The 23,868-nt window shown below is 18.3% G+C and overlaps 4 protein-coding genes across 5 annotated transcripts; 2 read left to right on the forward strand and 2 right to left on the reverse strand.

Moving 5' to 3' along the window:
- Positions 1 to 2,379: 2,379 nt before the first annotated feature.
- Positions 2,380 to 7,473, forward strand: LOC122717134 (CD63 antigen-like). Its single transcript, XM_043940904.1, has 6 exons — positions 2,380 to 2,570; positions 3,498 to 3,686; positions 3,869 to 4,039; positions 4,434 to 4,655; positions 4,952 to 5,013; positions 7,018 to 7,473. The coding sequence occupies exons 1-6, from the start codon at positions 2,508 to 2,510 to the stop codon at positions 7,034 to 7,036; spliced, it is 726 nt and encodes a 241-aa protein (XP_043796839.1). The 5' UTR covers positions 2,380 to 2,507; the 3' UTR covers positions 7,037 to 7,473.
- A 4,355-nt stretch (positions 7,474 to 11,828) lies between these two features.
- LOC122717067 (ubiquitin-conjugating enzyme E2-24 kDa) lies at positions 11,829 to 15,487 on the reverse strand. Of its 2 annotated transcripts, none has more exons than XM_043940772.1 (7): positions 15,354 to 15,487; positions 14,361 to 14,479; positions 14,068 to 14,202; positions 13,937 to 13,987; positions 13,662 to 13,794; positions 12,902 to 13,049; positions 11,829 to 12,784 (listed from the first exon to the last, which is right to left on the reverse strand). In XM_043940772.1, exons 3-7 carry the CDS (start codon positions 14,196 to 14,198, stop codon positions 12,687 to 12,689), a joined length of 561 nt encoding a protein of 186 aa, XP_043796707.1. In that variant the 5' UTR covers positions 14,199 to 14,202; positions 14,361 to 14,479; positions 15,354 to 15,487; the 3' UTR covers positions 11,829 to 12,686. The 2 variants fall into 2 exon arrangements, with proteins under 2 accessions (XP_043796707.1, XP_043796708.1); XM_043940773.1 differs by having other exon boundaries at positions 14,361 to 14,392; positions 15,354 to 15,473.
- Positions 15,488 to 16,562: 1,075 nt separating this feature from the next.
- Positions 16,563 to 18,276, forward strand: LOC122717016 (peptidoglycan recognition protein-like). Its single transcript, XM_043940660.1, has 4 exons — positions 16,563 to 16,623; positions 17,263 to 17,476; positions 17,752 to 17,870; positions 17,956 to 18,276. The coding sequence occupies exons 1-4, from the start codon at positions 16,572 to 16,574 to the stop codon at positions 18,138 to 18,140; spliced, it is 570 nt and encodes a 189-aa protein (XP_043796595.1). The 5' UTR covers positions 16,563 to 16,571; the 3' UTR covers positions 18,141 to 18,276.
- Positions 18,277 to 20,283: 2,007 nt separating this feature from the next.
- On the reverse strand, positions 20,284 to 23,868 carry LOC122717052 (microspherule protein 1). Its single transcript, XM_043940738.1, has 6 exons — positions 23,576 to 23,868; positions 21,984 to 22,359; positions 21,629 to 21,829; positions 21,103 to 21,522; positions 20,671 to 20,886; positions 20,284 to 20,511 (listed from the first exon to the last, which is right to left on the reverse strand). The coding sequence occupies exons 1-6, from the start codon at positions 23,689 to 23,691 to the stop codon at positions 20,422 to 20,424; spliced, it is 1,419 nt and encodes a 472-aa protein (XP_043796673.1). The 5' UTR covers positions 23,692 to 23,868; the 3' UTR covers positions 20,284 to 20,421.

The following is a 23,868-nucleotide window of genomic DNA, read 5'->3' on the forward strand; positions in this document are numbered from 1 at the left end:
ATAAAACTATTGTTGCTTAAATTATTCACAAAAACTGATTTAATAAATAAAAATTTTTATTTATTATATTATTATTTATTTATATTTATATGTATTTAACATTTCATATGTTTCATATTCAATTATATATTTTGAATTCAAATTTTATTATTAATTTAAAATATTAATACTTCACTATCAATATTTATTAATTAAAGATTCAGAATAATAAGAAATTGATGCGGTAAATTAAGATTATAATAATCAATACAATAATCAATATTATTTCAATTTTTTAAATCATATAATTTTATAAATATAACATCAAATTAGAATAACTAATAATCATAAGTTGCCATTTATATATTTATTATTTACTTAATTTTTTTCAAAATAGAATAATAATAGAAAGAATCAATGTTAAGAGATTTTAAAAATAGACTATTAGTTACATATATATGTAAAAATATTGAAAATTATATATATATATTAAAAAATTGTTAAAATTAATATAATGTAAAATATAAAAATATAATATAATAATTTTATTTATTTATTATTCATTCATTCGAAAATCAAACAATATAAAAAAATTTAAAGACTTTTACGATGTTTAAAGATATCTAGGAATATCCTAAAAATGTTATTAAATATTTTCTGAAATTAAATATATAAATATTAAATATTTTCTGAACGATTTATATTAAAGTAAAAAATCGAAATATTATAATTTAAAAATTTATAATTAGATATTTGGAAAATTTTAATAAAATATCTTTTTTACAAAATATTAATAATTAATAAAATGTTATACTTATTTCAGAAAATGTTATTTATAATATACATCTTATTATGATGTATATTTATATATACATTTTAAATATTATATATGTATATAAATGTATATACATTTTATTATATATTTATATATTTATATATATGTATATAAATGTACATATGATGAAAATTATTAACTGATAAGTTATTTTATTATTAGATTATCAAATTTTATTCTATTCTTTAAAAATTTTTTTAAAAATTATTATATAAATGTTATATTTATCTTTCGGACAAAAATTCTCATAAATAATTCTCTTATATAAATCTCATAATAAATTCTCTTATATAAATACAATATTTTTATTATTAATCTTGAAATAAAATTATTTTTTTTCTGGTTACAATCTACAATATATGCATATATTTATATACATATATTATTATATATATTTATATATATTTATATACATTTATTATATATATATATATTTTCTATTGAAAAATATTCTTATATAAAAAAGAAATATTATAAAAAAATTTTTTTTTTTATTAAAAATTCGATGTTATACAAATCATCACGAAAAAATATATATATATACACATATGCTATATTATAGATATATATGTATACACATATGAGAAAAAGAACAAAAGGAATGAGAGAAAAGACAAAAACAGAGAAAAAATACTGTTATCAATCAGGTATTATGAATAATAAAGAAAAAGTAAATCAATAATAAAATTTCATCTTTGCTTATTGTTGTATATTGATAAGATGTAAGTAAATGAAGTTCCATCGCATATGGAATGTCACATATTTTAAATAAATGTTATTAATATTATTTAATTCTCTAAAAAATATGAATTGAACGAAGAATAAAATAAAAGAACAATGAGAATCAAGAATCATAAAAATTTGTTAGTTACAAAATTATATCAATTATTAATTTATTTATTAAGGAAATAATTTTATTTATAAATAAAAAATAACATTTTATGTACATAAAATCAATATCAAATATATATACTTATATAATAAAATACCAATTCATTTGTTTTATTGCTTGCATATTATTGTGCAATATATTATTTGTATTATATTATATTATCAAACTATATATATATAAAGTTAAAATGCCTACAGAATATAATTTACATCTTGAATTTATAAAGTATTTTCTTTAAGTCATTAAAAATTTCAAATTTGATATTATTCCATAATAATAATATTATATATGAATTTAATATTAATAATATTTCATATTTACATAATTCAATATATGATCGATTAAAATTGAAATTAAATGTAATCAATATTTGATTTGTAAATATTTAATATTTTATTTATTTTAAAATACTATATATTATATTTTACATATGCTTCATATAATGATACTACATATTTATGATATAATTTTAATTAATACATAAAATTTTATATGCCTTAATATTTAGTTATAGTTATATTGTTTTAAAAATGCTAAAGAGATAAAATTAGAAATTTATAGGGCTCTATGAAAAATAGTCGGTTCTGAGAAAATTACCGGGAAGGTGCGCACGCATCCAAGTCAGCCAGGGTAAACTAATGAAAATATGATTATTCCTTGCTGAACTGTCGAACTGTTTAAATTGTGTGTAGGAATCAATTTAATTCTATAAAGGATACATACAATTTTACTGTCTATCTATATTAATATATACCATTTTTATACTTGAATTTGTTTTTCTCGAATAGTGAACAATAAAAAATGGTGTCTGGTGGAATGGCTTGCATTAAATACCTGACGTTTCTTTTCAACCTAATATTCGCAGTAAGTACTCCATGTTTTCCTTGCGACTTATATTTTCTTCCATAAGCTTTAATTGTATTTGATGTTCTTTTCTTAATATTAATTCTAATATTATTATTACAATTTTAAATAAATTAAAAAGAAATAAAATAACGATTTTAATTTTATTTGAAATTTGTTATAATGATAATAGAGAATAAAGAATAATTTAAAGTGATTATAATAGATAGTAGACATATAATACATACAATAATTGTCGTTGAACGAAAACTACTTTCGATTTATTTTTATATTTATTATTTACATTTAATTCCAAAGATATGCAGATTACATTTTATACAAATTATGCAAATTATTATTTGATTTTATTACGAAATTTAAATTTTTAATATTAATAATTTCAATATTGATATAAATACGATACATATTTATCTTAAAACGATAAAATAAAAAATAACTTAAAATTTTTGTCAAAATACAATTAATTTTTCATTTAAATTTGTATTTTTTAAATATATGAAATATATTTTATTATTTGTTTTAATTCAATTGTCAAAACATTAAATATTTTTTACTTGTATATATTTATATAATTTTAATATATGCAAAATAAGTTATTAGATTAAAGATTAGTTATTTTTATTATTATTTATTAATTTACATTATTGATTACATTATTATTAACTTAATGTTATTAAATTTGTGTTATAATATTTAATAATTATAGATAAGGAAAATAATTTATTAATACATTACAATAAAAATTAAATGTAACATTAAATAAATATATTTTAATAAATATTTGTTATTTTTTTTAATATCATTAGTCAAATTATGAGTGTTTTAATATTTCTTTAATATTGTTTTATTATAATTAATAATTAGTAATTATAATATTATTTTATTATTATATCAGTGAAAATAATTCTCAAATTGTTTTGATTACAGATAACTGGAATTGTATTTATTGCTGTTGGTACTGTGATCCTAATAGTTTACAGTGGCTATAATAATTTTATGGACAGCTGGTTCTTTGCAGCACCAATATTAATAATTATAGTAGGTGTTATTGTATTTATTGTGTCATTCTTTGGTTGTTGTGGTGCAGTCAAAGAAAATCATTGTATGATAATAACGGTAATGATCATTTATTATTTATGTAATAATTTTTTTTATATCAGAATGTTTTTTAATTACTTAATTATAATAAATATAAATTTTCAAGTGAAATTAAATTCATTTTGATTTAAAAGAATTTTTACTTTTAATAATAAAAAAAATAAAATAATATAATATAATAATATAAACTTTTGATGCAGTTTTCTGTGTTACTCCTCTTAATCTTTGCACTTGAACTCGGTGCTGGGATTGCTGGATATATGATGCGTGGAGATGTACATACAATGGTAGAAAATCGATTAAATACTACTATGAAAGAATATACAACCAATGATGATATTCATAGGTCTTGGGATATTATGCAACATGATGTAAGTATATATAGCTAAATTCATTTATCAATGAAATATAGAAAAAATAGATATATTGAAATATAATAATCTTATATTCAAAAATAATTATATATTTTATACATAATATTTTTATGAATTTACATTATTTGTATTTTCATAGAATTAATTTTTTAATAATTTTTCACATATTCTTAATAATAATAAAATTAATATTACTAGTATAAAATATTTATTAATATTAAAAAATATGTATATTAATTTAAAATATTTACAAAAAAATAATATTTATATATAATTAAATTAATATTTTAATTAAAAATTCATTATAATAAATTAGAAATTATTAGATAAATTAGAATTGATGGATTTAATTTTAATAAATATATACTTAAGATAAATTATTAAATTTTAGTTACAATGTTGTGGAATAATTGGTGCAATAGACTGGACTCATGTTGGATTCTCAGACAATATTGTACCAAATTCTTGCTGTAAAGAAGTACCAGAAGGAAATAAATGTGATTCAAATTCAATTCATATACATTCAAATGGTTGTATGAATAATCTTCAGTCTGCTATTGAGCATAATGCTTTGATTTTGGGTGGTGTAGGCATCGGTATTGCTGTTATTCAGGTAATTTTTGTTTATTCTGATTTGAAATATTTTCAAATATCATATAATTTTAAATTTGTATTACATATATAAAATAATTAAATATTTTTATTAAATTAAGATACTAAAGACATTCATGAAATAATAATCAAAATATAATGTTTTTTATTTTATATTATGTACAATAATTTATATATAATTTAATATTGTTCATATTTATTACTTATTATTATTATATAAATTTTGTTAAATGAAAATAATATTAATGAATTTAAATGTTTAAATAATATAAATATAATAAATTTTTTTTATTTCAGTTAATTGGTGTGATCTTTGCATGCTGTCTGGCACGTTCAATTCGCCGTGAATATGAAACTGTGTAAGCAGATAGATATCTCCAATTTTAATGCCTAAAAATTGCACCCAAACTTCAGAATATGCTATCTTTCTTTCACTCTTATGTATTCTTATATATATATATGTGTATATATATATATATATATATATATATATATATTTTTTTTTTTTCATAAACACAAAAAAACACACCCATATATATATATATATATATTTCTGTTCTTCTTTATGTAACAGAGTATTGCACAAAGCACATTATATATATTTTTTATTATGCTGCACAAAATAATATATAAAAAGTTGCTTTTATGCAAAATAATTAATGCTTTATTAGCATTAAATGTTTTATATTTAATATATATGTAAATAATCATTTATTATTTCGTTATTATAATTATTTAATATTGTTATTATTACTATAATTATTATTATGATCATTATTATTATAAATACTAATAATGGTGGTAGTAAAAGTAGAATTATAATTTCTTTTTTATACAAATGAATTCATTTTTGAAACCAAAATTTGGTATCATATGCAACAAATATTTTTGTGCAGTATCATATATTTTATGACTGTTTCTTTAAGACTGATCATTTTTATTCTGTGTTAATTAAGAAAAATATTTTGTACTTTGTTTATAAACTGCACATGCAGATTCAATTAAAAACCAAAAATGATATAGTTATGTTAAGATTTGAATGTTAAATACATAAATAACATATTTGTCATAATATTTTTATTCATAGTCTTTACTTTTATTCATAGTTGTGAAATGTAATTATGAATAATAGTGTATGTTACTTTAATTTCTATTTGACTTTAAATATAATTTTGTGCATAATTATTAAAAATATTATTTAATGTCAAATAGTTTTTGTTTTTTTTATCAAATAACTTTTTTGCAATTTTGAAAAATAATTAATTACCATAACTTTTTCAATTTTTGTATGATATTTTTTATTATATTTTATGAATTATAAATATAATTTTTTTAAAATACCAAACAAAATATGAAACAAAGATAAAATATAAAAACAATATAACTTTTAATTGAAAAGTTATATTCAAATAAAAAATTAAAAGGCATTATGGTTAAATTATCAAATAAAATAAAATTAATATTTATAATATATTTATAATTAAAATAACTATTTTAATTTATATGAATTTTTTTTATCTATTTTTTTCAATTTGATATTTATACCATCATGTCTTTTAATCATTTAAATCATTACTATTTAAAAATAATATATGAATTATTATCATAAAAAAATAATTTAAGAAAATTTCTATTTATGTAAAAAAATAAAAAAGCGTTCTATTGTTTATATAAAGTTTACATAATGTTAATGCAATAAATTAAAATTGCAACCAGTAAATAAAATTATATGATTACACAGTTGTATGTTTAAAAAATTTTGGAAATAGTTCCATTTTAAATATGGAATAATTTATCTTCTATACTAATACGAGTTCAATATTGTCAATAAACAGCTGTGTTTTATTAATACTAAATGTATATTTCTTTAAAAATTAAAAACTACGTTTTCCTTTACAAGTGGATATCAAATTAAATTATTAAAAGTTATTAAAAAGTTATTAAAAAAAATATACAATACAAATAATATAATTTTACGTGAAGAATATTAAATATTTTTTTTCTTTTTTAAACATCTTTCATTATATGTAATATTTTTTTTATTTTTGAAATGAAATAATTATATAATGATATGTGTGAATTTGAAATATAATTCAATTTTCTCAATTTATAGTTATTAATATGAATATTAATTTGTAATTCATATAAATATATTATATTTTTATATTTTTATCTTTATATCTTTATTAAAAAATTTTTCCAGTTATTTTAGAATTAGAAATCAGAATTTTTTCAATAAATGATTAAAATCCCTTTTTTGGAAAGCGTAGATATATCTTTTTGCTTTGCTACATGAGGTATTCAACATAATTTATTAGAAGCTGCGTATTATTACAGAAGATTTAATTAATTTCTACTTCCAGCGAGACTGCAGCGCACTGATTCAACACCGAATAGGAGGCATTATAATTAAATATTATTCGTCGTGCATTCATTAAGAGAATAATTCTAGAGTCGTCGCAAGACCATTTATTTAGAATATGGCTATAGATTAATCAATATTTATCTGCAGTTTAGTTTAAGAAAAAAGAAAATTATTGGAGAATATAATTCTATGTACTGCCATTATCTGCCAAATGGTTGAAACCAAATATCTTTTTCTTAAACTATACTGTTTTTGAAATTAAAACTTATGGCATGAAAACATAAAAAAGACTTAGAAAGATCACTATGTATTTGACTTAATGTTTGTTGCAATTCAAAATTGCAACATTTCTCAAAATTTGGAAACAAAATCGTCTTTCAAATTTTAATTATAAATCTGAAATTGATTTCAATTATTATATTTGTAAAACATATATTTTTTGCATATATTCAGAGCTGGATAAATATTTTGTTTCTAATTTTATTAATTTATTTAATTTAATTAAAATAATAAATTTTTTAGATAAATAATATTTTATTTTTTATAATTATTTCTACTAATACTTTATATTAAACATTAATAATAGAACAAATATAACAATAATAAAACATTAATAATAATAAAAGTAAAAAAGTAAAAAATAAATATTATTTATATAAATATATTTATGTGTTAAATAATTTAGTTAATTAAAAAAAGTAATTAAGCTTTTAAGAATTAAATGATAATTATGAAATTACATAGATAAATAAAAAAATTAATGAAATATGTACAAACTAAAAACAAATTAAATTAAAAAAATAGTTACAATTTTTTTACAATTATCTTTAGTTTTAAGATATTAATAATAATTTTTATCCAGCTCTCAAATTAATTTAAAGATTTTTTATAAAATAAAATTTATTTTTGTTAATATATTTTAAAAGGACAAAAATTTTTTATAAATTACATTTAACTATCTTCTTGATATCTTATAAAAATTAATTTTAATAATTATATTTGTATAATTGTATAATTCGCATAATTTCAGTATTAATCAAAGAAAAAATATTTTTAACATATAAAATTATATTTTTCAAATAAATAATATTAAACAAGAAACATATAAATTTATAAAATTTAATAATATTAATTAATTTTATCGTAAATTATTGTATTATAATTTTATAAGTAATTATATATTGGGACCAAAGTTTTAATTTCTACATTGAAAGAATTAAAGGAATTCAATATATAATCTAATACGAATGCTAAACAAATTTGCGACGATAAATGATTTTTATTATTCATATAGTACAGCTTCCAGAAATATTACAAAATTTATGAAATAAAATTGCAAATTTATGGCATTGCGTCGATTTAACGAATTCTATTATAATTATTGCAATTGTAACTGTAATTGTTTTTTTCGTTTGAAATCTCGCATATTTTGATAAATAGAAAGAAATAAAATCTAAAATATAAAAAATAATTATTGAATCAAATTGAAAATAATCTAAATTATTTATTATTTTATTATGATATATGTCTACAATAATTAATAGTAATATTAATAATAATATATTAATATTTAATAAATCATTTTCAATATTTTTTTGACAGTATAAATTATTATTTTTATAATTATATTTTTTATTTTATATCTTATTTATTTACAAATTTTTTAATTAATATAATTATTTAATCAAATTATCTAAGATTAGATTACTTGTAACTAATAATAACTAATCAAATCATTTGTTAAAAAGAAATTATAAATTTGTCTTATAAATGAAAGTAAAAAAATTTATTTTTCTTACATGTTTATATTCATATAAATTATAATTAATCATCAAGACAATCATGATTCGAAAAGAATATATTAAAAAATAAGCGAGGTTTCAATGAATTTAAAATAATGAAAAACACAAGCGGAGAAAAATATTTCTCAATAGATAATATTAAAGCATTAAAGTGTGCCTAATTTTTTGCAATATATAAATCATTTTAATTTAATTGCGAATTGTTTTAATTAAAAATTTAAATTTATTCCTATAATAATTCAATATGTGGCAATTATTTGGAATATTTTATTTTTACTTTAACTATTTATTTAGTAATAGTTCTTATTTTTTAAATTATTCACATTTTAAATATAAATTAATTATTATATAAATCATTTAAAATATTTTTATGGTTTGTAATGTATCTTTTTTAAAAATTTTTAATTTTTACAATTTCTATTTCTCCCTTGAATATAAGAAGACTTTAATCTGTAATATTAAGTTGTATAAATGTGTAGGTTTTAAAATATTCATATATGTTAAATTAATTTCAATATAAAAGCAATGTATAATTTCAATAATACAAGCATTTGATTTTTAATTATATTAAATTTTACACGATAATAATATATTAAATGTTATAATATTAAGATCTTATCTGATAAGAAATATTCTCATTTAATGGTAATATTTGATCTATCAATTTCATAGAAAGAATTGTAATTCATAATTTGTATGTAATGAAACCGTAACATTTAAATGTTACTTTAAATAATTGGCTGATAGAAACAAAAGACTGATAATAATGTAATAAAGAAAAAAATGAAATCAGTATTAAATGAGAAGTAAATAATTGTTTTTCGTGGCATTTAATCGCTTACAATATTTTTCTACTTGTAATTTAATTCATTAATCAATATATTATTAGTATTCTTTTTAAGAGTTGATCACTTTAGCACATCTTGTTCATATAACTTTTATCTATATAAATAAAATATATATTAAATAAGCATTATATTTGTATTCTCAATTTTAACCATTATTTCCATTAATTTATATTCATTAAAATAAAATTATATTTATCATATACATATATTGGTTAATTATATTTCATATTTTCAAAAAAATCTTATTTATATTTCATTTTTTCCAAAAAAAAAAAATACTATTTTAAGAGGAAATTTAAAAAATAAAAAGAGATTAATAACAATTCTATACGACCAAATTTACTTTTTTTTTTTTATTTTGTTTTATATTCACTTATAAGATTAGTAGACTAACATTCAATAATCATATAGGATGCTCTCTTATAGCGTCTTACAACTATTTGTTGAAAAAAAAAAAAATAAAAATAAATGAAATTTTCGCAGGGAAAATGGAGCAGGAATCCATTTAAACGATCTTTTATGTTATAATTTTTTTAACTATTGATTTAATCAATTAACACTCTTTTAAATTTCATTATTATATTTTTATTTTATAAAAGTTAGAAAGTTTTTTTATTTAAATGTAAAATATTTTGAAAATTATTAAAATCTTTCCTCTTCTTTGACTGATTAAAAGAATCGTTTAAACAATTTCCTTTACATTATTATGATAAAACACGTTTCATTAAAAATGTTTTTACTTTTTTAAACATTTAATTACAAAAGAACAAATTTCTACGTACGACCTATATACAATTTCAGGGGTCCAAAAGATCATCTATAGATCATTTTATTAAGAACCTCACAGAATATATTTACAAGAATCTCAACGACAGTAATTTCAATCAAATAAAGAAAATATCTTTGCGCGACATAAACTGTACAATAATTAATGATTGAAGTTAATTAAGACAATGAGTGCTCAGTTTCTATAAACTCTTAATTTTTTCGAGTTTTTACTATCATTAATTTCATTTGTGAGATACTAATAACTGAAAGATTTTTATGCTAATTTATTCGTTAGCAAAACTAATAATTAATTGATACAAAATATGTTTCAATTTATGTAATTCATTTGTTTTCTATTTCCTCATATAAAAGAAATTTTATAAAGATATTTTTTCTTTTTAAATTATTTGTTAATATAATTGATAAAAAATTTAAGAATTATGATTTTTTGTCATTAACATAGAGAAAATTATTTTTATTTACAGTTACAGCAATTTAAATATGGGCCCGATTAAAACATAATTTTAAAAGAGACATCTTGAATTTATTTTTACTAAACTAAATTTATAAGATTGATCAAAATTAATTTTATTTTATATGATAATTATTTTTATCAAATAAATATAATGGAATAAATTAAAATTTATAATAGTCTTAAAAAAATGTTTTTCTTATTTTAATAAAATATATTTAAATCATACTTAATTTCAATGAGTTAATTTTATATAATAAGATTTTGTAAATTATATTTTGCGTAAAACTGATATAAAAAAAAAACCTAAAATTTTAAAAGGACCCTTAGATATCTCTACCAGCCTAATTTCATACAAGTCAGATTATTTGTATTGTTCATAATGTTGCCTAACCTATCAATATTATTATTCGGTATTTTTAATGGACATACCAATTTAAATACTATCTCATCGCAAATTTTTAAAACGAGCAAATGAACAGAAGAAACGAGAAAAAAAGAAAACATAAAGAAGCCTTTACTTTCATCTTTTCACCCTTAAGCTACATATTTACGAAAATTTGAAGTAAATATTCATTATTATAAAAATAATTAATATTACAGAAATTCAAAATTTCAGTCCGTTGTTCTTGAAAAATAAATCATTTCTATTTTTGGAAGACATCATTGAATAATCTTTTAAAAAAATCTTGGGCAGTTTGAAAAAAGTATATATATCATTAATTATCTATTAATAAAATTTATAATTTATAATAAAAATTATTTTTTCTTGGATTTAATATATTACACTAATAGCAATTATCAATATTAATATCAAATATATTACTTTATAACAATTCATTTTTTAAAAGAATATATAATTCTATTGTAAAAATTTATTAAATTGATATAAATATTTTATGTAAATTAAAAAAATAATATCTTGTAATTTTTTTCCAAAAATTTTTTTCACAAGATAAATATCTATAATAGAAAAAATTAATTTGAGACTAATATTGAAATTATTTTTTATTGTATTCATAAGAATACATTTTGGAAGATATTTAAGAGCTGCAGGGTGAAAACGAAAGTAATAAGGTAGCTCATGCACACACATTCATTCATCTTAGGCACATTTACATACTTGATATAAAAGCACATCACAATGATCGTATCGACGATCTTAAAGAGTCTTTCTTTATAGCAATCCTTCGATAGATACACATATACATACGATAATTTTTCGAAGGTGCAAAAAATTTAAATTATGATTATTCGAATGATCATTTGTATGTATTGAATGATCATTGTATTTCATAACATAGTTCAACTATAAACTGAAATTTCAAAAATTATAAAGAAATTTTTAGATATTTCTTCGAATAAACGAAGTTTTAACTTTTGTTAACATAACTTACTTTTCATTAATTTTATTATAATATATAATATTGGTTCAAGAAAGCGATTATAAATAATGAAAGAAAAATATATATATGTATATGTACATAATTTATCAATTAAAATATATATGTGTGTAAAAGCATAAAGGAAATCGATCAAATAATTGATACTATAAATTGATTAGAAAAAAATGCGAATAATTTTAATTATAATGTAGAAATATTACTATATTAAACAAATATAAACTTATAAATAATATTCGATTAATCGAAGAAATTTGATTAATTTATCAAAAATAATTGATCAATCCGAATAATCAAAATTTTAATGTAGTTAAACAGTTTTCCTTAAGTTCGTCTTGAAGGAACAAGGAAGTCAACTTTTTTCAAAAAGTTATTCATGTGGCATAACGCTTAGTCCAAAGCCGTGCTATGCGATCGTGCTCTTCTCTATTTTGTAGATACTGTGTTGCTATACTTCCTACTAAAGGATCCGCTAAAATATGTAACAATTAATTTATTAATTTTCCTATATTATATAATATATTTATTGAACATAATTATATATATATATATATATATATTTAATAAATATATGATATATAGATTTTACCTGGATTACAGTCTGTTAAGAGAGAACAAATAGATAATAGAACCTTTGAGATAGTTAATGCAGGAGACCAATTATCTTTTAATATATCTAAACAAATTACACCCTGACTGTTGATATTACAATGATAGATTCGTGTCCGGAATGTAACCTAAAAACATTGTATTAGTGATTAATTATTATATTAATAATTTCATGTTTTTTCAGAACTTTTAGAATAACTATTTGTTAAATAAATCATTTGTAAAAAAAAAAGAAAATGTTAAAAAATTATTCTATTATTACAGAATAATTCTGTTATAACAGATTTTTTTATTCTATTATGCAACATAACTTACAAAAAAAAAAATAAATAGAAATTATGAAGATTTTATTTAAAATATCTTTTATATATGTTATTCTATATATATTAATTTGCTGTATACATTGTCTTTATAAATTAAATGTAATATCCATTATTGAAACACAAAATATTTTAAATATAAATTATTGCTTTTTTCTATTTTAAAACTATTTCTATTCATTTAGTTCTAATGAATTATAATTTAAAATTATATTATTATATATCAATAAATAAATAATTATTAAAATTTAATTTCACATGATGATGATGATGATGATGATGATGATGATGATGATGATGATGATGATGATGACATTTACATATTAATTCTTTTTGATAAATGAAAAAAAAATAAAAAATAATAAATAATTTAATTTACAAAATTTGTTGAATAATTCATAATTGATATTATAGACATACCTTTGGAGGTTTAAAAGGATATTCTGGAGAAAAATGTATATCTAAAAAAAATACTCCTCCTTCATAAACTGAACCAGGAGGTCCAAGTATTGTTGATACCCATTCATATAAATTGTCTCCCTTAGGTCCTGCGCTATAAGATAAATACTAAAGTTATATATATTATTCAATAATTTTAAATATAAAAAATAACAAAAATCAGATTTTAATGTTACAGTACAAATTAGTTTAAAATAATAAAAATATTAGAATAAAAATTAAAGAAAAAATCAAACCTGCAATTTGGTGGTGGGTCTAATGTGATTTCTGCCAATTCTTTTTGTATCCTGCGACAAGAAGATTAGTTTAAGCTCTTGTTAAGTCTCCATGGCAGAGTCTTTTTAATTTTGGATGATGGATGTGCTACCTTTTGGCGGATGTTCCTAAAGCTTTTGACATCTTTGGATTAGGCTTCGCTTCTTTGCTCTCTGGCTTATTGTCTGCCAGTGATGAACCACGCCCCCGGCCAGTTCCACTGGAACCTGCGCCTGATGACATGGCTCTAAAATAATTTATTTTTGTTATAATAATATAACATATTTTTTTCAAAAAATAGACTAGTACTTAAGAAAAAATTTTTTAATAAAATATTTATCATTTTCTTTATTAAAAATAAATAATAAATAAGTAAAAAATTATGAATTAAATAATTGAACAAACCTTGTGTTCTTAACTATGGATATTGCGAATCTCTTCAGTCAATATACATAAAAGAGAAATACTTTTAGTATTAACGATAGTCTATCTTCACCAAAAATTAAGGAATGAATAATTTTTACCTAAAATTTGAATAAAATATGAGAAAATTATATGTAAGAAGATATTTTAGTACAATTTATTTTTATAATATAAAAATACACATTAATTAATAAACATATAATGGATTATGCTAAGGTTAACTAAAAATATATTGAATTGATAAATATAAATTTACATAAAAATTCAAATAGAAATTATAAAAAATACAAATTATAAACATATTTATAATTATGAATAAAATTAAAGAGTTTTTGAAATATATAAAATTAAATAATATCATATATAAAATTATATATATAAAATTAATTAATAATATTATAATATGAACATATTTACATACATTTACATATTTATTTTTTAATTTTTATTGAAAAAATAAAAATTGAATTATATAAATCAAAATAAAATTATTATTTAAAATCAAAATGAAACAAATTCAATATATAAACTAAATATAGTTTATATATTTCTGAAATACTATACATAAACAAACATTAAATATGAATAATTAAGCAATTTTAATAAAAAAAATTAAATAAAATGATTTTTTTAATTTAAATTATATTTTAAAAATAAAATATAAAAAAAATAATTAATTAAATTTTAGTAATACTAATAAAATATATAGACATATTTCTTAAATAAAAATCTAAAAAATAATTGTCATATACACAAATCTACATAAATATAAAAACTTTTATAGAATAAGTAAAAATATATTTATTAACTTGTATTCATAACTAATTTAATTTGTAAGATTTTTGAAATATATATTCGCATATGAATAAAAGGATTTGATAATTAGACAATAAAAGATCGTACAATTATTAATAATTTCTATTTAAAAAAGAGAATCATAGAACCATTCACGATTCAAAGGAAGAGGTGTGTTACCTCGTTGGTAGAAAAGGTAGCCTTTCGATCGTTTCAGAATAAACTTTAGGACCAAAGACCGAAACCTAGGTAAATCCCAAGTAAACCGGTCGAATTCCTTGTAAAACGTACTGCTGGAAGCGAACGTGCTCCTCAGGTGCTGCTGTGTAGGCTGGTGGGCTTCATTGTCGCTCTCATGTCCCAAAGTCACGATCGCGGCGTCCCTTTTCCCTCGGCGAGCGCCGAAACGTGCGCATCTCTGCGTCGCCGGATGTTGACTCTGTCGCCGCCGCGGCGGACATCGGTAGCCGACGCTCGTAGATGGATGCACTGTAGCTATGATTACTATTTAGAAATATATACATACATGTATATACATATATATATGTAATACCAATTATTACCAATAAATTCCCTAATATTCATTTTTGCTTTTCTTTATTAGGTTATATTAGTTATATTAGTTTATAAAATTGAGATTTTTGCTTAATAATATATTTAAAACATATTATTTATAATGATAAAAAAACAAAAAGATACAAAAAGTTAAAATGTTATTATTTAAGAATATTTATATAAATAATTTAATTTATGTATATATATATATATATATATAAGTAATTTTTGAATTTATTCGTATTTTAAAAATTAGAAATATACAAATTTTCTTAAAATTATTTCTTTATCATTATTTTACAATTAAAAAAAAATATTATATTAATTCAATTAATTATTCAATATATTAATTAATTCACAAAAATTTTATTTGTAATTTTATTTCTTTTTTCTTTATAATGATTCATATTTAAAACAATGAACAATCGATATATCGACATCCAACATAAAATCGAAATATTTATATAGATTATATTTATATAGATATATTTATAACGAAATTATTTTTTATTTATTTTTTAATTTTATTTCTAATAGTATTACTTTATTATAATAAATATAAATTTTCTATTAATTCATTTTGTATTAAATTTTTATAAAATATTTCCATTTGTATAATATTTCCACAAAAAAAAAATAAAATATAAATATGAGATAACTATTAATGTCGCTTTGCACTGTATGAACTTTAGTCGAATAAGATATCTTTTGGTTATAGTATTAAATTCCTATCTTTTAATTATAAATATTTAAATAAATAAATAATATACACACATATATATATATATACATATATGTTTATAAGTATTTTTTTTATAAAAATTTTATTTTAACATTCATAAAATGCAAAAATTAATATTTATAATTTTTTTTCTCTTTCAATCCTATATTGTCGGTGAGTTATTTTTGGATATTACTTAAAGATGATGAAAATTTACTAAAATGATGTTATTAAATTGATATTAATAACATATTTTTAATGATATATTTAAATATAATTATAATATAATTTTATTCATTATATTAAATTTATTTATTATATTATAATTATATTTATATTTATAATTTTTATAATTTTTAATAATAAATATTAATATTAATATTAATAATTTTTGAAGTAATAATAATTATAAAAAATTCAAAATTTTTATACAATATAATTTTAAAATAACAAGAAAACCAAAGAAATCTTTGGAATACAATTTTTTTATATGTTTTTTATATTCTCTATCTTTGTATATAATAACATATTAAAAGATAACTTTTATGCTGAGTATTTGAAATTTTTTTTTCTCATTCTTATTCTCGTTATTCAATATAACGTTCCAAATTGTTCGTTTTTATCTATTCCAAAATATAAGAATTATATATATATATATATGTATATGTATTATTAATAAAAAATATACATATACTTAGATAATAAACAAAATTATATAATTATATAATTGTATGTTAAATAGAATAAAATAAAATAAATAATTTTATTAATTAGAAATATAAATATAATTATTTTAAAATTTCTATTTTCTAGGCGGAGACGAAAATTGCTCCGAAATTATCAAACGGAACCAATGGACTAATATAAATGCAAAAAATATAAATTATTTAATTATTCCTATTCCATATGTTATAATTCATCATACAGTTACTTCAGAATGTAATTCCAAAGATACATGTATTTATAATATCGAAAATATTCGTTCTTATCACATGGATACCAATGAATGGCATGATATCGGATATTCTTAAGTATCATTTTGAATAATTATCTATTTATTTTTTTAATATAATATGATATACTTGATATATATAATAAAATATTTAATTCAAAATAATTAATAATATATTTTATTTCATTAAGAAAATTTTCTTTCTTTATTAATTATTTTTATATCTTATTAGTTTTTTAATTATATTATAAAAATCTGTTAAAAATTATTTATATTTTAAATTTTTTATAAAATAAAAATAATAATTACATAAAATAATTAATATATTATTTATTATTATTATTCAACAGATTTTTAATTGGTGGAGATGGAAATATATACGAAGGTTGTGGCTGGAATCATGAGGGTGCTCATACATATGGATATAATAAAAAATCTATTTCAATTGCTTTCATAGGAAATTTTCAAAGTATTTTTTTTATACTTTATTTTATAATTTAGTTTTAATTATAGTAAATTTATATTAAATTTAAATTTAATAATTTATTATTTAGAAAAGAGTGCAAGTAATAAAATGCTGAATGCTGCACATAAATTAATTCTTTGTGGTAAATCGCAAGGAATACTTAGAGAAGATGTTCGGGTAATCGGGGGTAAACAGGTTATAGCTACGCTAAGTCCTGGATTTGAACTTTATAAACAGATTCAAAGTTGGCCTGAATGGGTTTCTACTCCATAATCATCCATAATTTTAATTAAATGTAGTAAACTTATTTAGTAATTACTAAATGATGTTTTTTAGCAAATAATATATTTATATTATATACTTTATTTTTTAATTTTTATCAAATAAATTGATGCATCATAAAACCAAATATTTTTTAGCATTTATTTTTTCATGCAGATTTATTAAATAATTTTCTAAATAAAATCTTCTTTTTTTAAATAAAATTACATATTAATTAAAAATTTAATTTATTCATATTCTTAATACAGAAAAATACTTTTTTTTATATATATTTTATATAATTTTACATTTTTCGTATTTTTATATTTTATATAATTTTACGTTTTTCTAAGAAAAGAAGTTATTATATTATATGAAGAATTTTTTTTTTCAATAAAGTTCTTCTATTTTATTTTGCAAATGATTCATTTTTACATTAAATTCATATTAATTTTATGACTAACAATACAAGTTTATATATTAACAAAACAAATTTCTATCATCGGAAATTATAATTAATTTAAACATAAAGTCAATCTTAAGTGATTTAATCTTAATTTCTATTAAAAATGTTGTGACCAGTGTATTTAATAAATGAAAAATCTATTGAACTTGAATCAATTATTTGCATATGTGAATGCAACGCAAATGAATCATTTCATTTTGAAATCGATTCCAAAATGTTATAGAATTTTTCAAATAAAGATAAAGAAGTCTTCAAAGTTGCAAATTTTTGTCAACTTTTATAAAAATTATTTTTATAAAAAGAAAAAAATTTTATCTTTGTAATTAATATCATACAAATTTTTTTTTTGTTTTAGTTTTAATCCAAAAGAATATTTTTTTATATTATAATTATTTTTGTGATATATCTAAATTTCAAATTTAGATCTGAAAAAATATATTTTTATATTCTATGATCTTATTTTTTCAAATTGAAAAATTGTTTTTTAATTTTTAATTTATTTAAATTTTATTATTTTATCATTATTTTATTATTATATAATTTTTTCATAATATATAATTTCATTTAGAAATATCCAAATTGTTTTTTTTTCAATTATTTTTCAATTATACGAAAACAATATTTTGAATATATAATTATATATAAATATATATATAATAAAAAATATATATATAAATATAAATATATATATAATAAAAAAAAAATATATAATTATATATAAGTAAAAAACAAATTTATATTTTTCACATATTTTTTTATAATAATAATCTTGACAGGCTATTTAGAAAATCCTTTGATATTTGTTTATTCAAAATGAACTTTTCTTAAATAATTCCAACGACTATAGATGCTGATGCAAGCTCTTATAAAATAAATAAATTAAAATGTACCAAATTACAAAATATCTAGATAATGTACAGTTTTTAATTCATTATTATAAAATTTAATTTTTTTATATTTTCTACGTATTTGATGTTTTTTTTATTTATTTCTAATTCATAATTATATATATTAATATTTTTTTATGAAGATATAAATAAACTTTTTTTATAAAATATCTTTATATATTTTAAATAATTAATTTGAATGATGAAACAAAAGAAATAATAATAATTCTAATCGAAGCACTAATTATATAAATCACATGAATGAAAAGTATAAAAATTTGAAAATAACATTATTAATAATAAAATTGATAATTATTTTATTGTTATTTTCAAAAAATAGAAAATAGGCTAGTTGGAATAGATGGAATAGATGGAATAATGATTGGGGTAGACATGTATAGCATAATAATCATTATATAAAGCTTGATATAATTGAAAAAAACCTTGATATAATTGAAAAAAAAAATGGTTACTTATTATTAACAAAATTTTCAATATAAAATAAAATGTTATTAAAATATAAAATTATTGTACAATATTTGTTAATTTTCTTTTTTAAGATAATATTATAATTTTTATAATGCAGTTATTTCTTATAAATATATGTAATATTTGCAATATAATTTATTTTGGATTTTTATATGACTTATATATTAATCATATATTTATTTCTAACTGTATTAATATTATTTTTTATCAAATTATCATTATCATTAAATTCTTCATCCTTTCCTTTCATTTTATTAATTATATTATTATATTATCTTCAATACAATACAATACAAATTAATATTATCAGGAAAAAATTATACAAAATTGAGCAAAATTTATTGGTTTAATGAAACAATTGTATACTTTATACAAAATTTCTATATAATATAATGAACGTTTACAAAGAAATACATCATTTAGTGCTCAATTATGGAATGAAATAGAATATTTATGGTTTTAAATTTAATTTCACTACTTCTTGACGAATAACAGAAATTAGTTCTTGATTTATTAAAAATATAAATCTCAAACCTGCAATCTAAAAAATGACATAGAAAATATTATATCTCTTATAAATATAATGCTATTATAATTATATAATAATTATGTATTTATATACACTATTATTTATACATAAGAAATTAAATTTTTGTTTAATATTTCATTTTATAATAAAAAGAAAAATGCAATTTAATACCTCGATTACACTATTATTGTTAAGCTTCATTTTATTTCCTGCAAGAATGGGTCTACTATCTACAAAAATTGGTCGTTTTCCTTCCGAAGAAAGAAAGAAATCTCCATTATTTCTTAATCGAATAGTTCCTTGTCTTCGTGAAACTTTCCAAGCTGGACCTTCTAATGTCAAATCTACATCCACATTATGATCTTTTGTTGAACGACCTACAGTAATCTAAAATATGAAGTAGTTGAATAAAAAAATAAATAATAAGTTCAATAAAAAATAAGTTCAGTAAAAAATATATTTCATATAATGTAATTCTAAAAAGATTAAAATCTTATTAAAATTTATAAATAATTATTCTAAAAATATATATATATATACATATATGTATATACATTTTTTTTCTCTCTCAGAAATAATATAATGATATTTTTTTTAAATTACCTCTCGTGATCTCATTAAATATCTAACAAGTCTTCCTCTAAGTATTGCCAAAGTTTGATTATCAAAATCTGGTGAATTTACTCCTGTTACACTATCAACTAAAACTTGCCATCTACTCAATTCATTTTCTAACACTTTTATTTCTCTTTTATTTCTCCTATCTGCTGCAATAAGTTCTGCATCTACTAATTCATCTTTTTGTTCAATTAATTCTGTATCATTAATCATCTCTTCTGCATCAGAAAAATTAAGAACATGTTCACCTCGTGGTAAGCTTTGTACAGTTTGATCAGGAAGAAGATGATATTGTTTCATTAACTGCCAATGAGCTAATAAAGCTTTTGCTGTTCGAGCAGAATAAAATGTATGAGCATTAGCTTCAAGAAGTTCTTGAAATACTTCTACTGTAGGTTGAGAAGTCTAAAAAAATAAAAAAATCTTATTATTTAAAAAATACATGAAATTATTAAATACATCTTATATTTACTAATATAAATAATTTTATTAAATTAAAATATTTGATTACCGATTTTATTGTACCCAAAAGATCTTCCTCTGCTTTGCTATATAAAGTTCTTGCTTGTACACTAGCAATTAATTCTGGATGTAAATTACGCATAGCTTGAACCGCAACTCTTGAAACTGCACTATCATATAGCAAAGCATACCATCTTTGTTGTATTTCTTGTAATGTAAAACGACAAGAAAATTTTGTACCTCTATGTACCTGTACATAGATTACATTAATTAATATGTTGCATTAATGAATTTTTATTACCATTATTATTTAGTAATTTTTAAAGAAAATAATAATATCACTCAATTAATAATAACGATTTTCTATATTATTTATAAGTATTTACAGAAAAAAAAATAAATACCATTCTTAAATCATTTGTCTGCTGTACACCAGTAATTAGTGCTAAATCATCTGTTGGTTTCCATCTTCCTAAATCTTTTGTTGCATTCACAGAATGTGAATGATTTTTATTTTTTTTATTTTTTCGTCCTGGAGCATTTGAAGCTCCTGGTCTATTTGTTCGTCTATTACATCTATCTGATTGAGAAACATTTGTAGAAATCTGAATGGGACTTGATGCATTTTGTTGTGGAACAGCAGATTCTATTGGAGTAGTAGAAAGTGAGACAGTTCTAGATCTAGCAGCAGATTTTGTACTTGTAGCTGGAGGTTGTAAGTTAAATGTTGTTTCAACAAGTTCATCATCAAATTTTCTACGTTTTATTGTACGTGAAGAACTAAAAATTTAATAAAATATACAAAATTTTGTTATTAATATATTTTTTTATTTAAATTTATTTAATAAATATATAAATCTTTAATCAAGAACTAAATTTTATTCATTATAAGTATAAATCTAGTATCAAAAATTTAAATAAACTGAATTATGGAAATTATAATTTATTTAGTAATATTTACTTTAATTATTTATTTAAAATACTATATAATTATTTCTAAATATACTTATCTTTTATAATAAAAATATACTAATAGAATTAATAATAGTCTATGAATTCTATTAAATGGTTTAAATATTTGTATGATTTACATATTTGTATTATTTAATCTTAGAAAAAGAGAATAATATTTACACAGAGAGTTTAAATATTATTATCTTTTATTAATAACTGTACAATACATAACTGTACAATAATATAAATTTCTACAAATATCTTTTAAAATTATAAATATCTTATAAAATATTTTTAAAATATTTAATAAATTTTATATTAAATTAAATATAAAATAAAGCAATCCCAACTAAACAAATGATTTGTTTTGCAATAATCACATAAATTATGTTTTTGAATTCAAAAATCATAGATCTAATAATTTATATGATAAGAATTATAATTCTATAATATTTATAATATATATATATATATTTGCTTTTAAAGTCTTTAAAAAATTTTAATTATATTGCTATCAATCAAGTATCTCATATTTCTAATTTGTCATTTTATTTTTTTATCAAAAATTTTCATTCAAATTTTTATTAATATTATATTATATTATATATTATATTATATTATGCTATATAATATAATTATGCTATATATAATATACTATAATATATAATTATTATAGTATAATTTACATTTTATATTTTTTTAACACAAAATGATATTCTTTAATCACAAAATAATTAAAATAAATTTCATTTTATAAACATGCATAGAAATTTTCAATTATAAAACATAAAACATTCATTAAACAAAACAAAAAAAACTATTAACAATTGATATGGGAAAGTATTTCAATTATCATAATATGTGAAATATAATTTGTTAAAATTATAAATACTACAATAATACAATACTGATCAAAACTAATCTCATATTTTTATTTTACATTTTTATTTTTTCTCATATTTATATTCTTTGCTCTATAGATATAAAATCAGTTTTATTTGTAAATACATTATTTATATGTAAATGTAAAATTAATAAACACCTTCTACGTTTTGTTGATAATGGATCCAAATTTGGAGATTCAATAGATATATTTAAAAATCCATCAGTATTATGCGAAAATCCATGATTTACATTTGAAGGAGTTGGAACATCCATAATTTTATAGGTTAGTTTATTATAAGTAGCTAATTACCACATATACATCAATTATGTCATTATTATGTAAATAATGAATCATTCACAATATTTTAATAAATATAGATTATTAATTAATTTCACAATATTTAATGTACATTTAAATTAAAATGTTCTATGCATTAAATATTTTAAGTA

The sequence above is a fragment of the Apis laboriosa genome, unplaced genomic scaffold (genome assembly GCF_014066325.1).
Source record: "Apis laboriosa isolate Shangri-la unplaced genomic scaffold, ASM1406632v1 scaffold4_cov146, whole genome shotgun sequence".
Taxonomy (NCBI): Eukaryota; Metazoa; Arthropoda; class Insecta; order Hymenoptera; family Apidae; genus Apis; species Apis laboriosa.

Excerpts from the sequence above, each read along its gene's own strand:
- LOC122717134 (XM_043940904.1), top strand. The coding sequence starts at position 2,508 with ATGGTGTCTGGTGGAATGGCTTGCATTAAATACCTGACGTTTCTTTTC. Across the intron at positions 2,571-3,497 it reads TTTTCAACCTAATATTCGCA|ATAACTGGAATTGTATTTAT; the intron begins GTAAGTACTCCA and ends TTTTGATTACAG. Across the intron at positions 4,040-4,433 it reads GGGATATTATGCAACATGAT|TTACAATGTTGTGGAATAAT; the intron begins GTAAGTATATAT and ends ATTAAATTTTAG.
- LOC122717067 (XM_043940772.1), bottom strand. The coding sequence starts at position 14,198 with ATGTCATCAGGCGCAGGTTCCAGTGGAACTGGCCGGGGGCGTGGTTCA. Across the intron at positions 13,050-13,661 it reads ATCCTTTTAAACCTCCAAAG|GTTACATTCCGGACACGAAT; the intron begins GTATGTCTATAA and ends CAATGTTTTTAG. Across the intron at positions 12,785-12,901 it reads CTTAACAGACTGTAATCCAG|CGGATCCTTTAGTAGGAAGT; the intron begins GTAAAATCTATA and ends TACATATTTTAG.
- LOC122717016 (XM_043940660.1), top strand. The coding sequence starts at position 16,572 with ATGCAAAAATTAATATTTATAATTTTTTTTCTCTTTCAATCCTATATT. Across the intron at positions 16,624-17,262 it reads CTTTCAATCCTATATTGTCG|GCGGAGACGAAAATTGCTCC; the intron begins GTGAGTTATTTT and ends TCTATTTTCTAG. Across the intron at positions 17,477-17,751 it reads TGGCATGATATCGGATATTC|ATTTTTAATTGGTGGAGATG; the intron begins TTAAGTATCATT and ends ATTATTCAACAG.
- LOC122717052 (XM_043940738.1), bottom strand. The coding sequence starts at position 23,691 with ATGGATGTTCCAACTCCTTCAAATGTAAATCATGGATTTTCGCATAAT. Across the intron at positions 22,360-23,575 it reads TTATCAACAAAACGTAGAAG|TTCTTCACGTACAATAAAAC; the intron begins GTGTTTATTAAT and ends TTAAATTTTTAG. Across the intron at positions 21,830-21,983 it reads AGACAAATGATTTAAGAATG|GTACATAGAGGTACAAAATT; the intron begins GTATTTATTTTT and ends ATCTATGTACAG.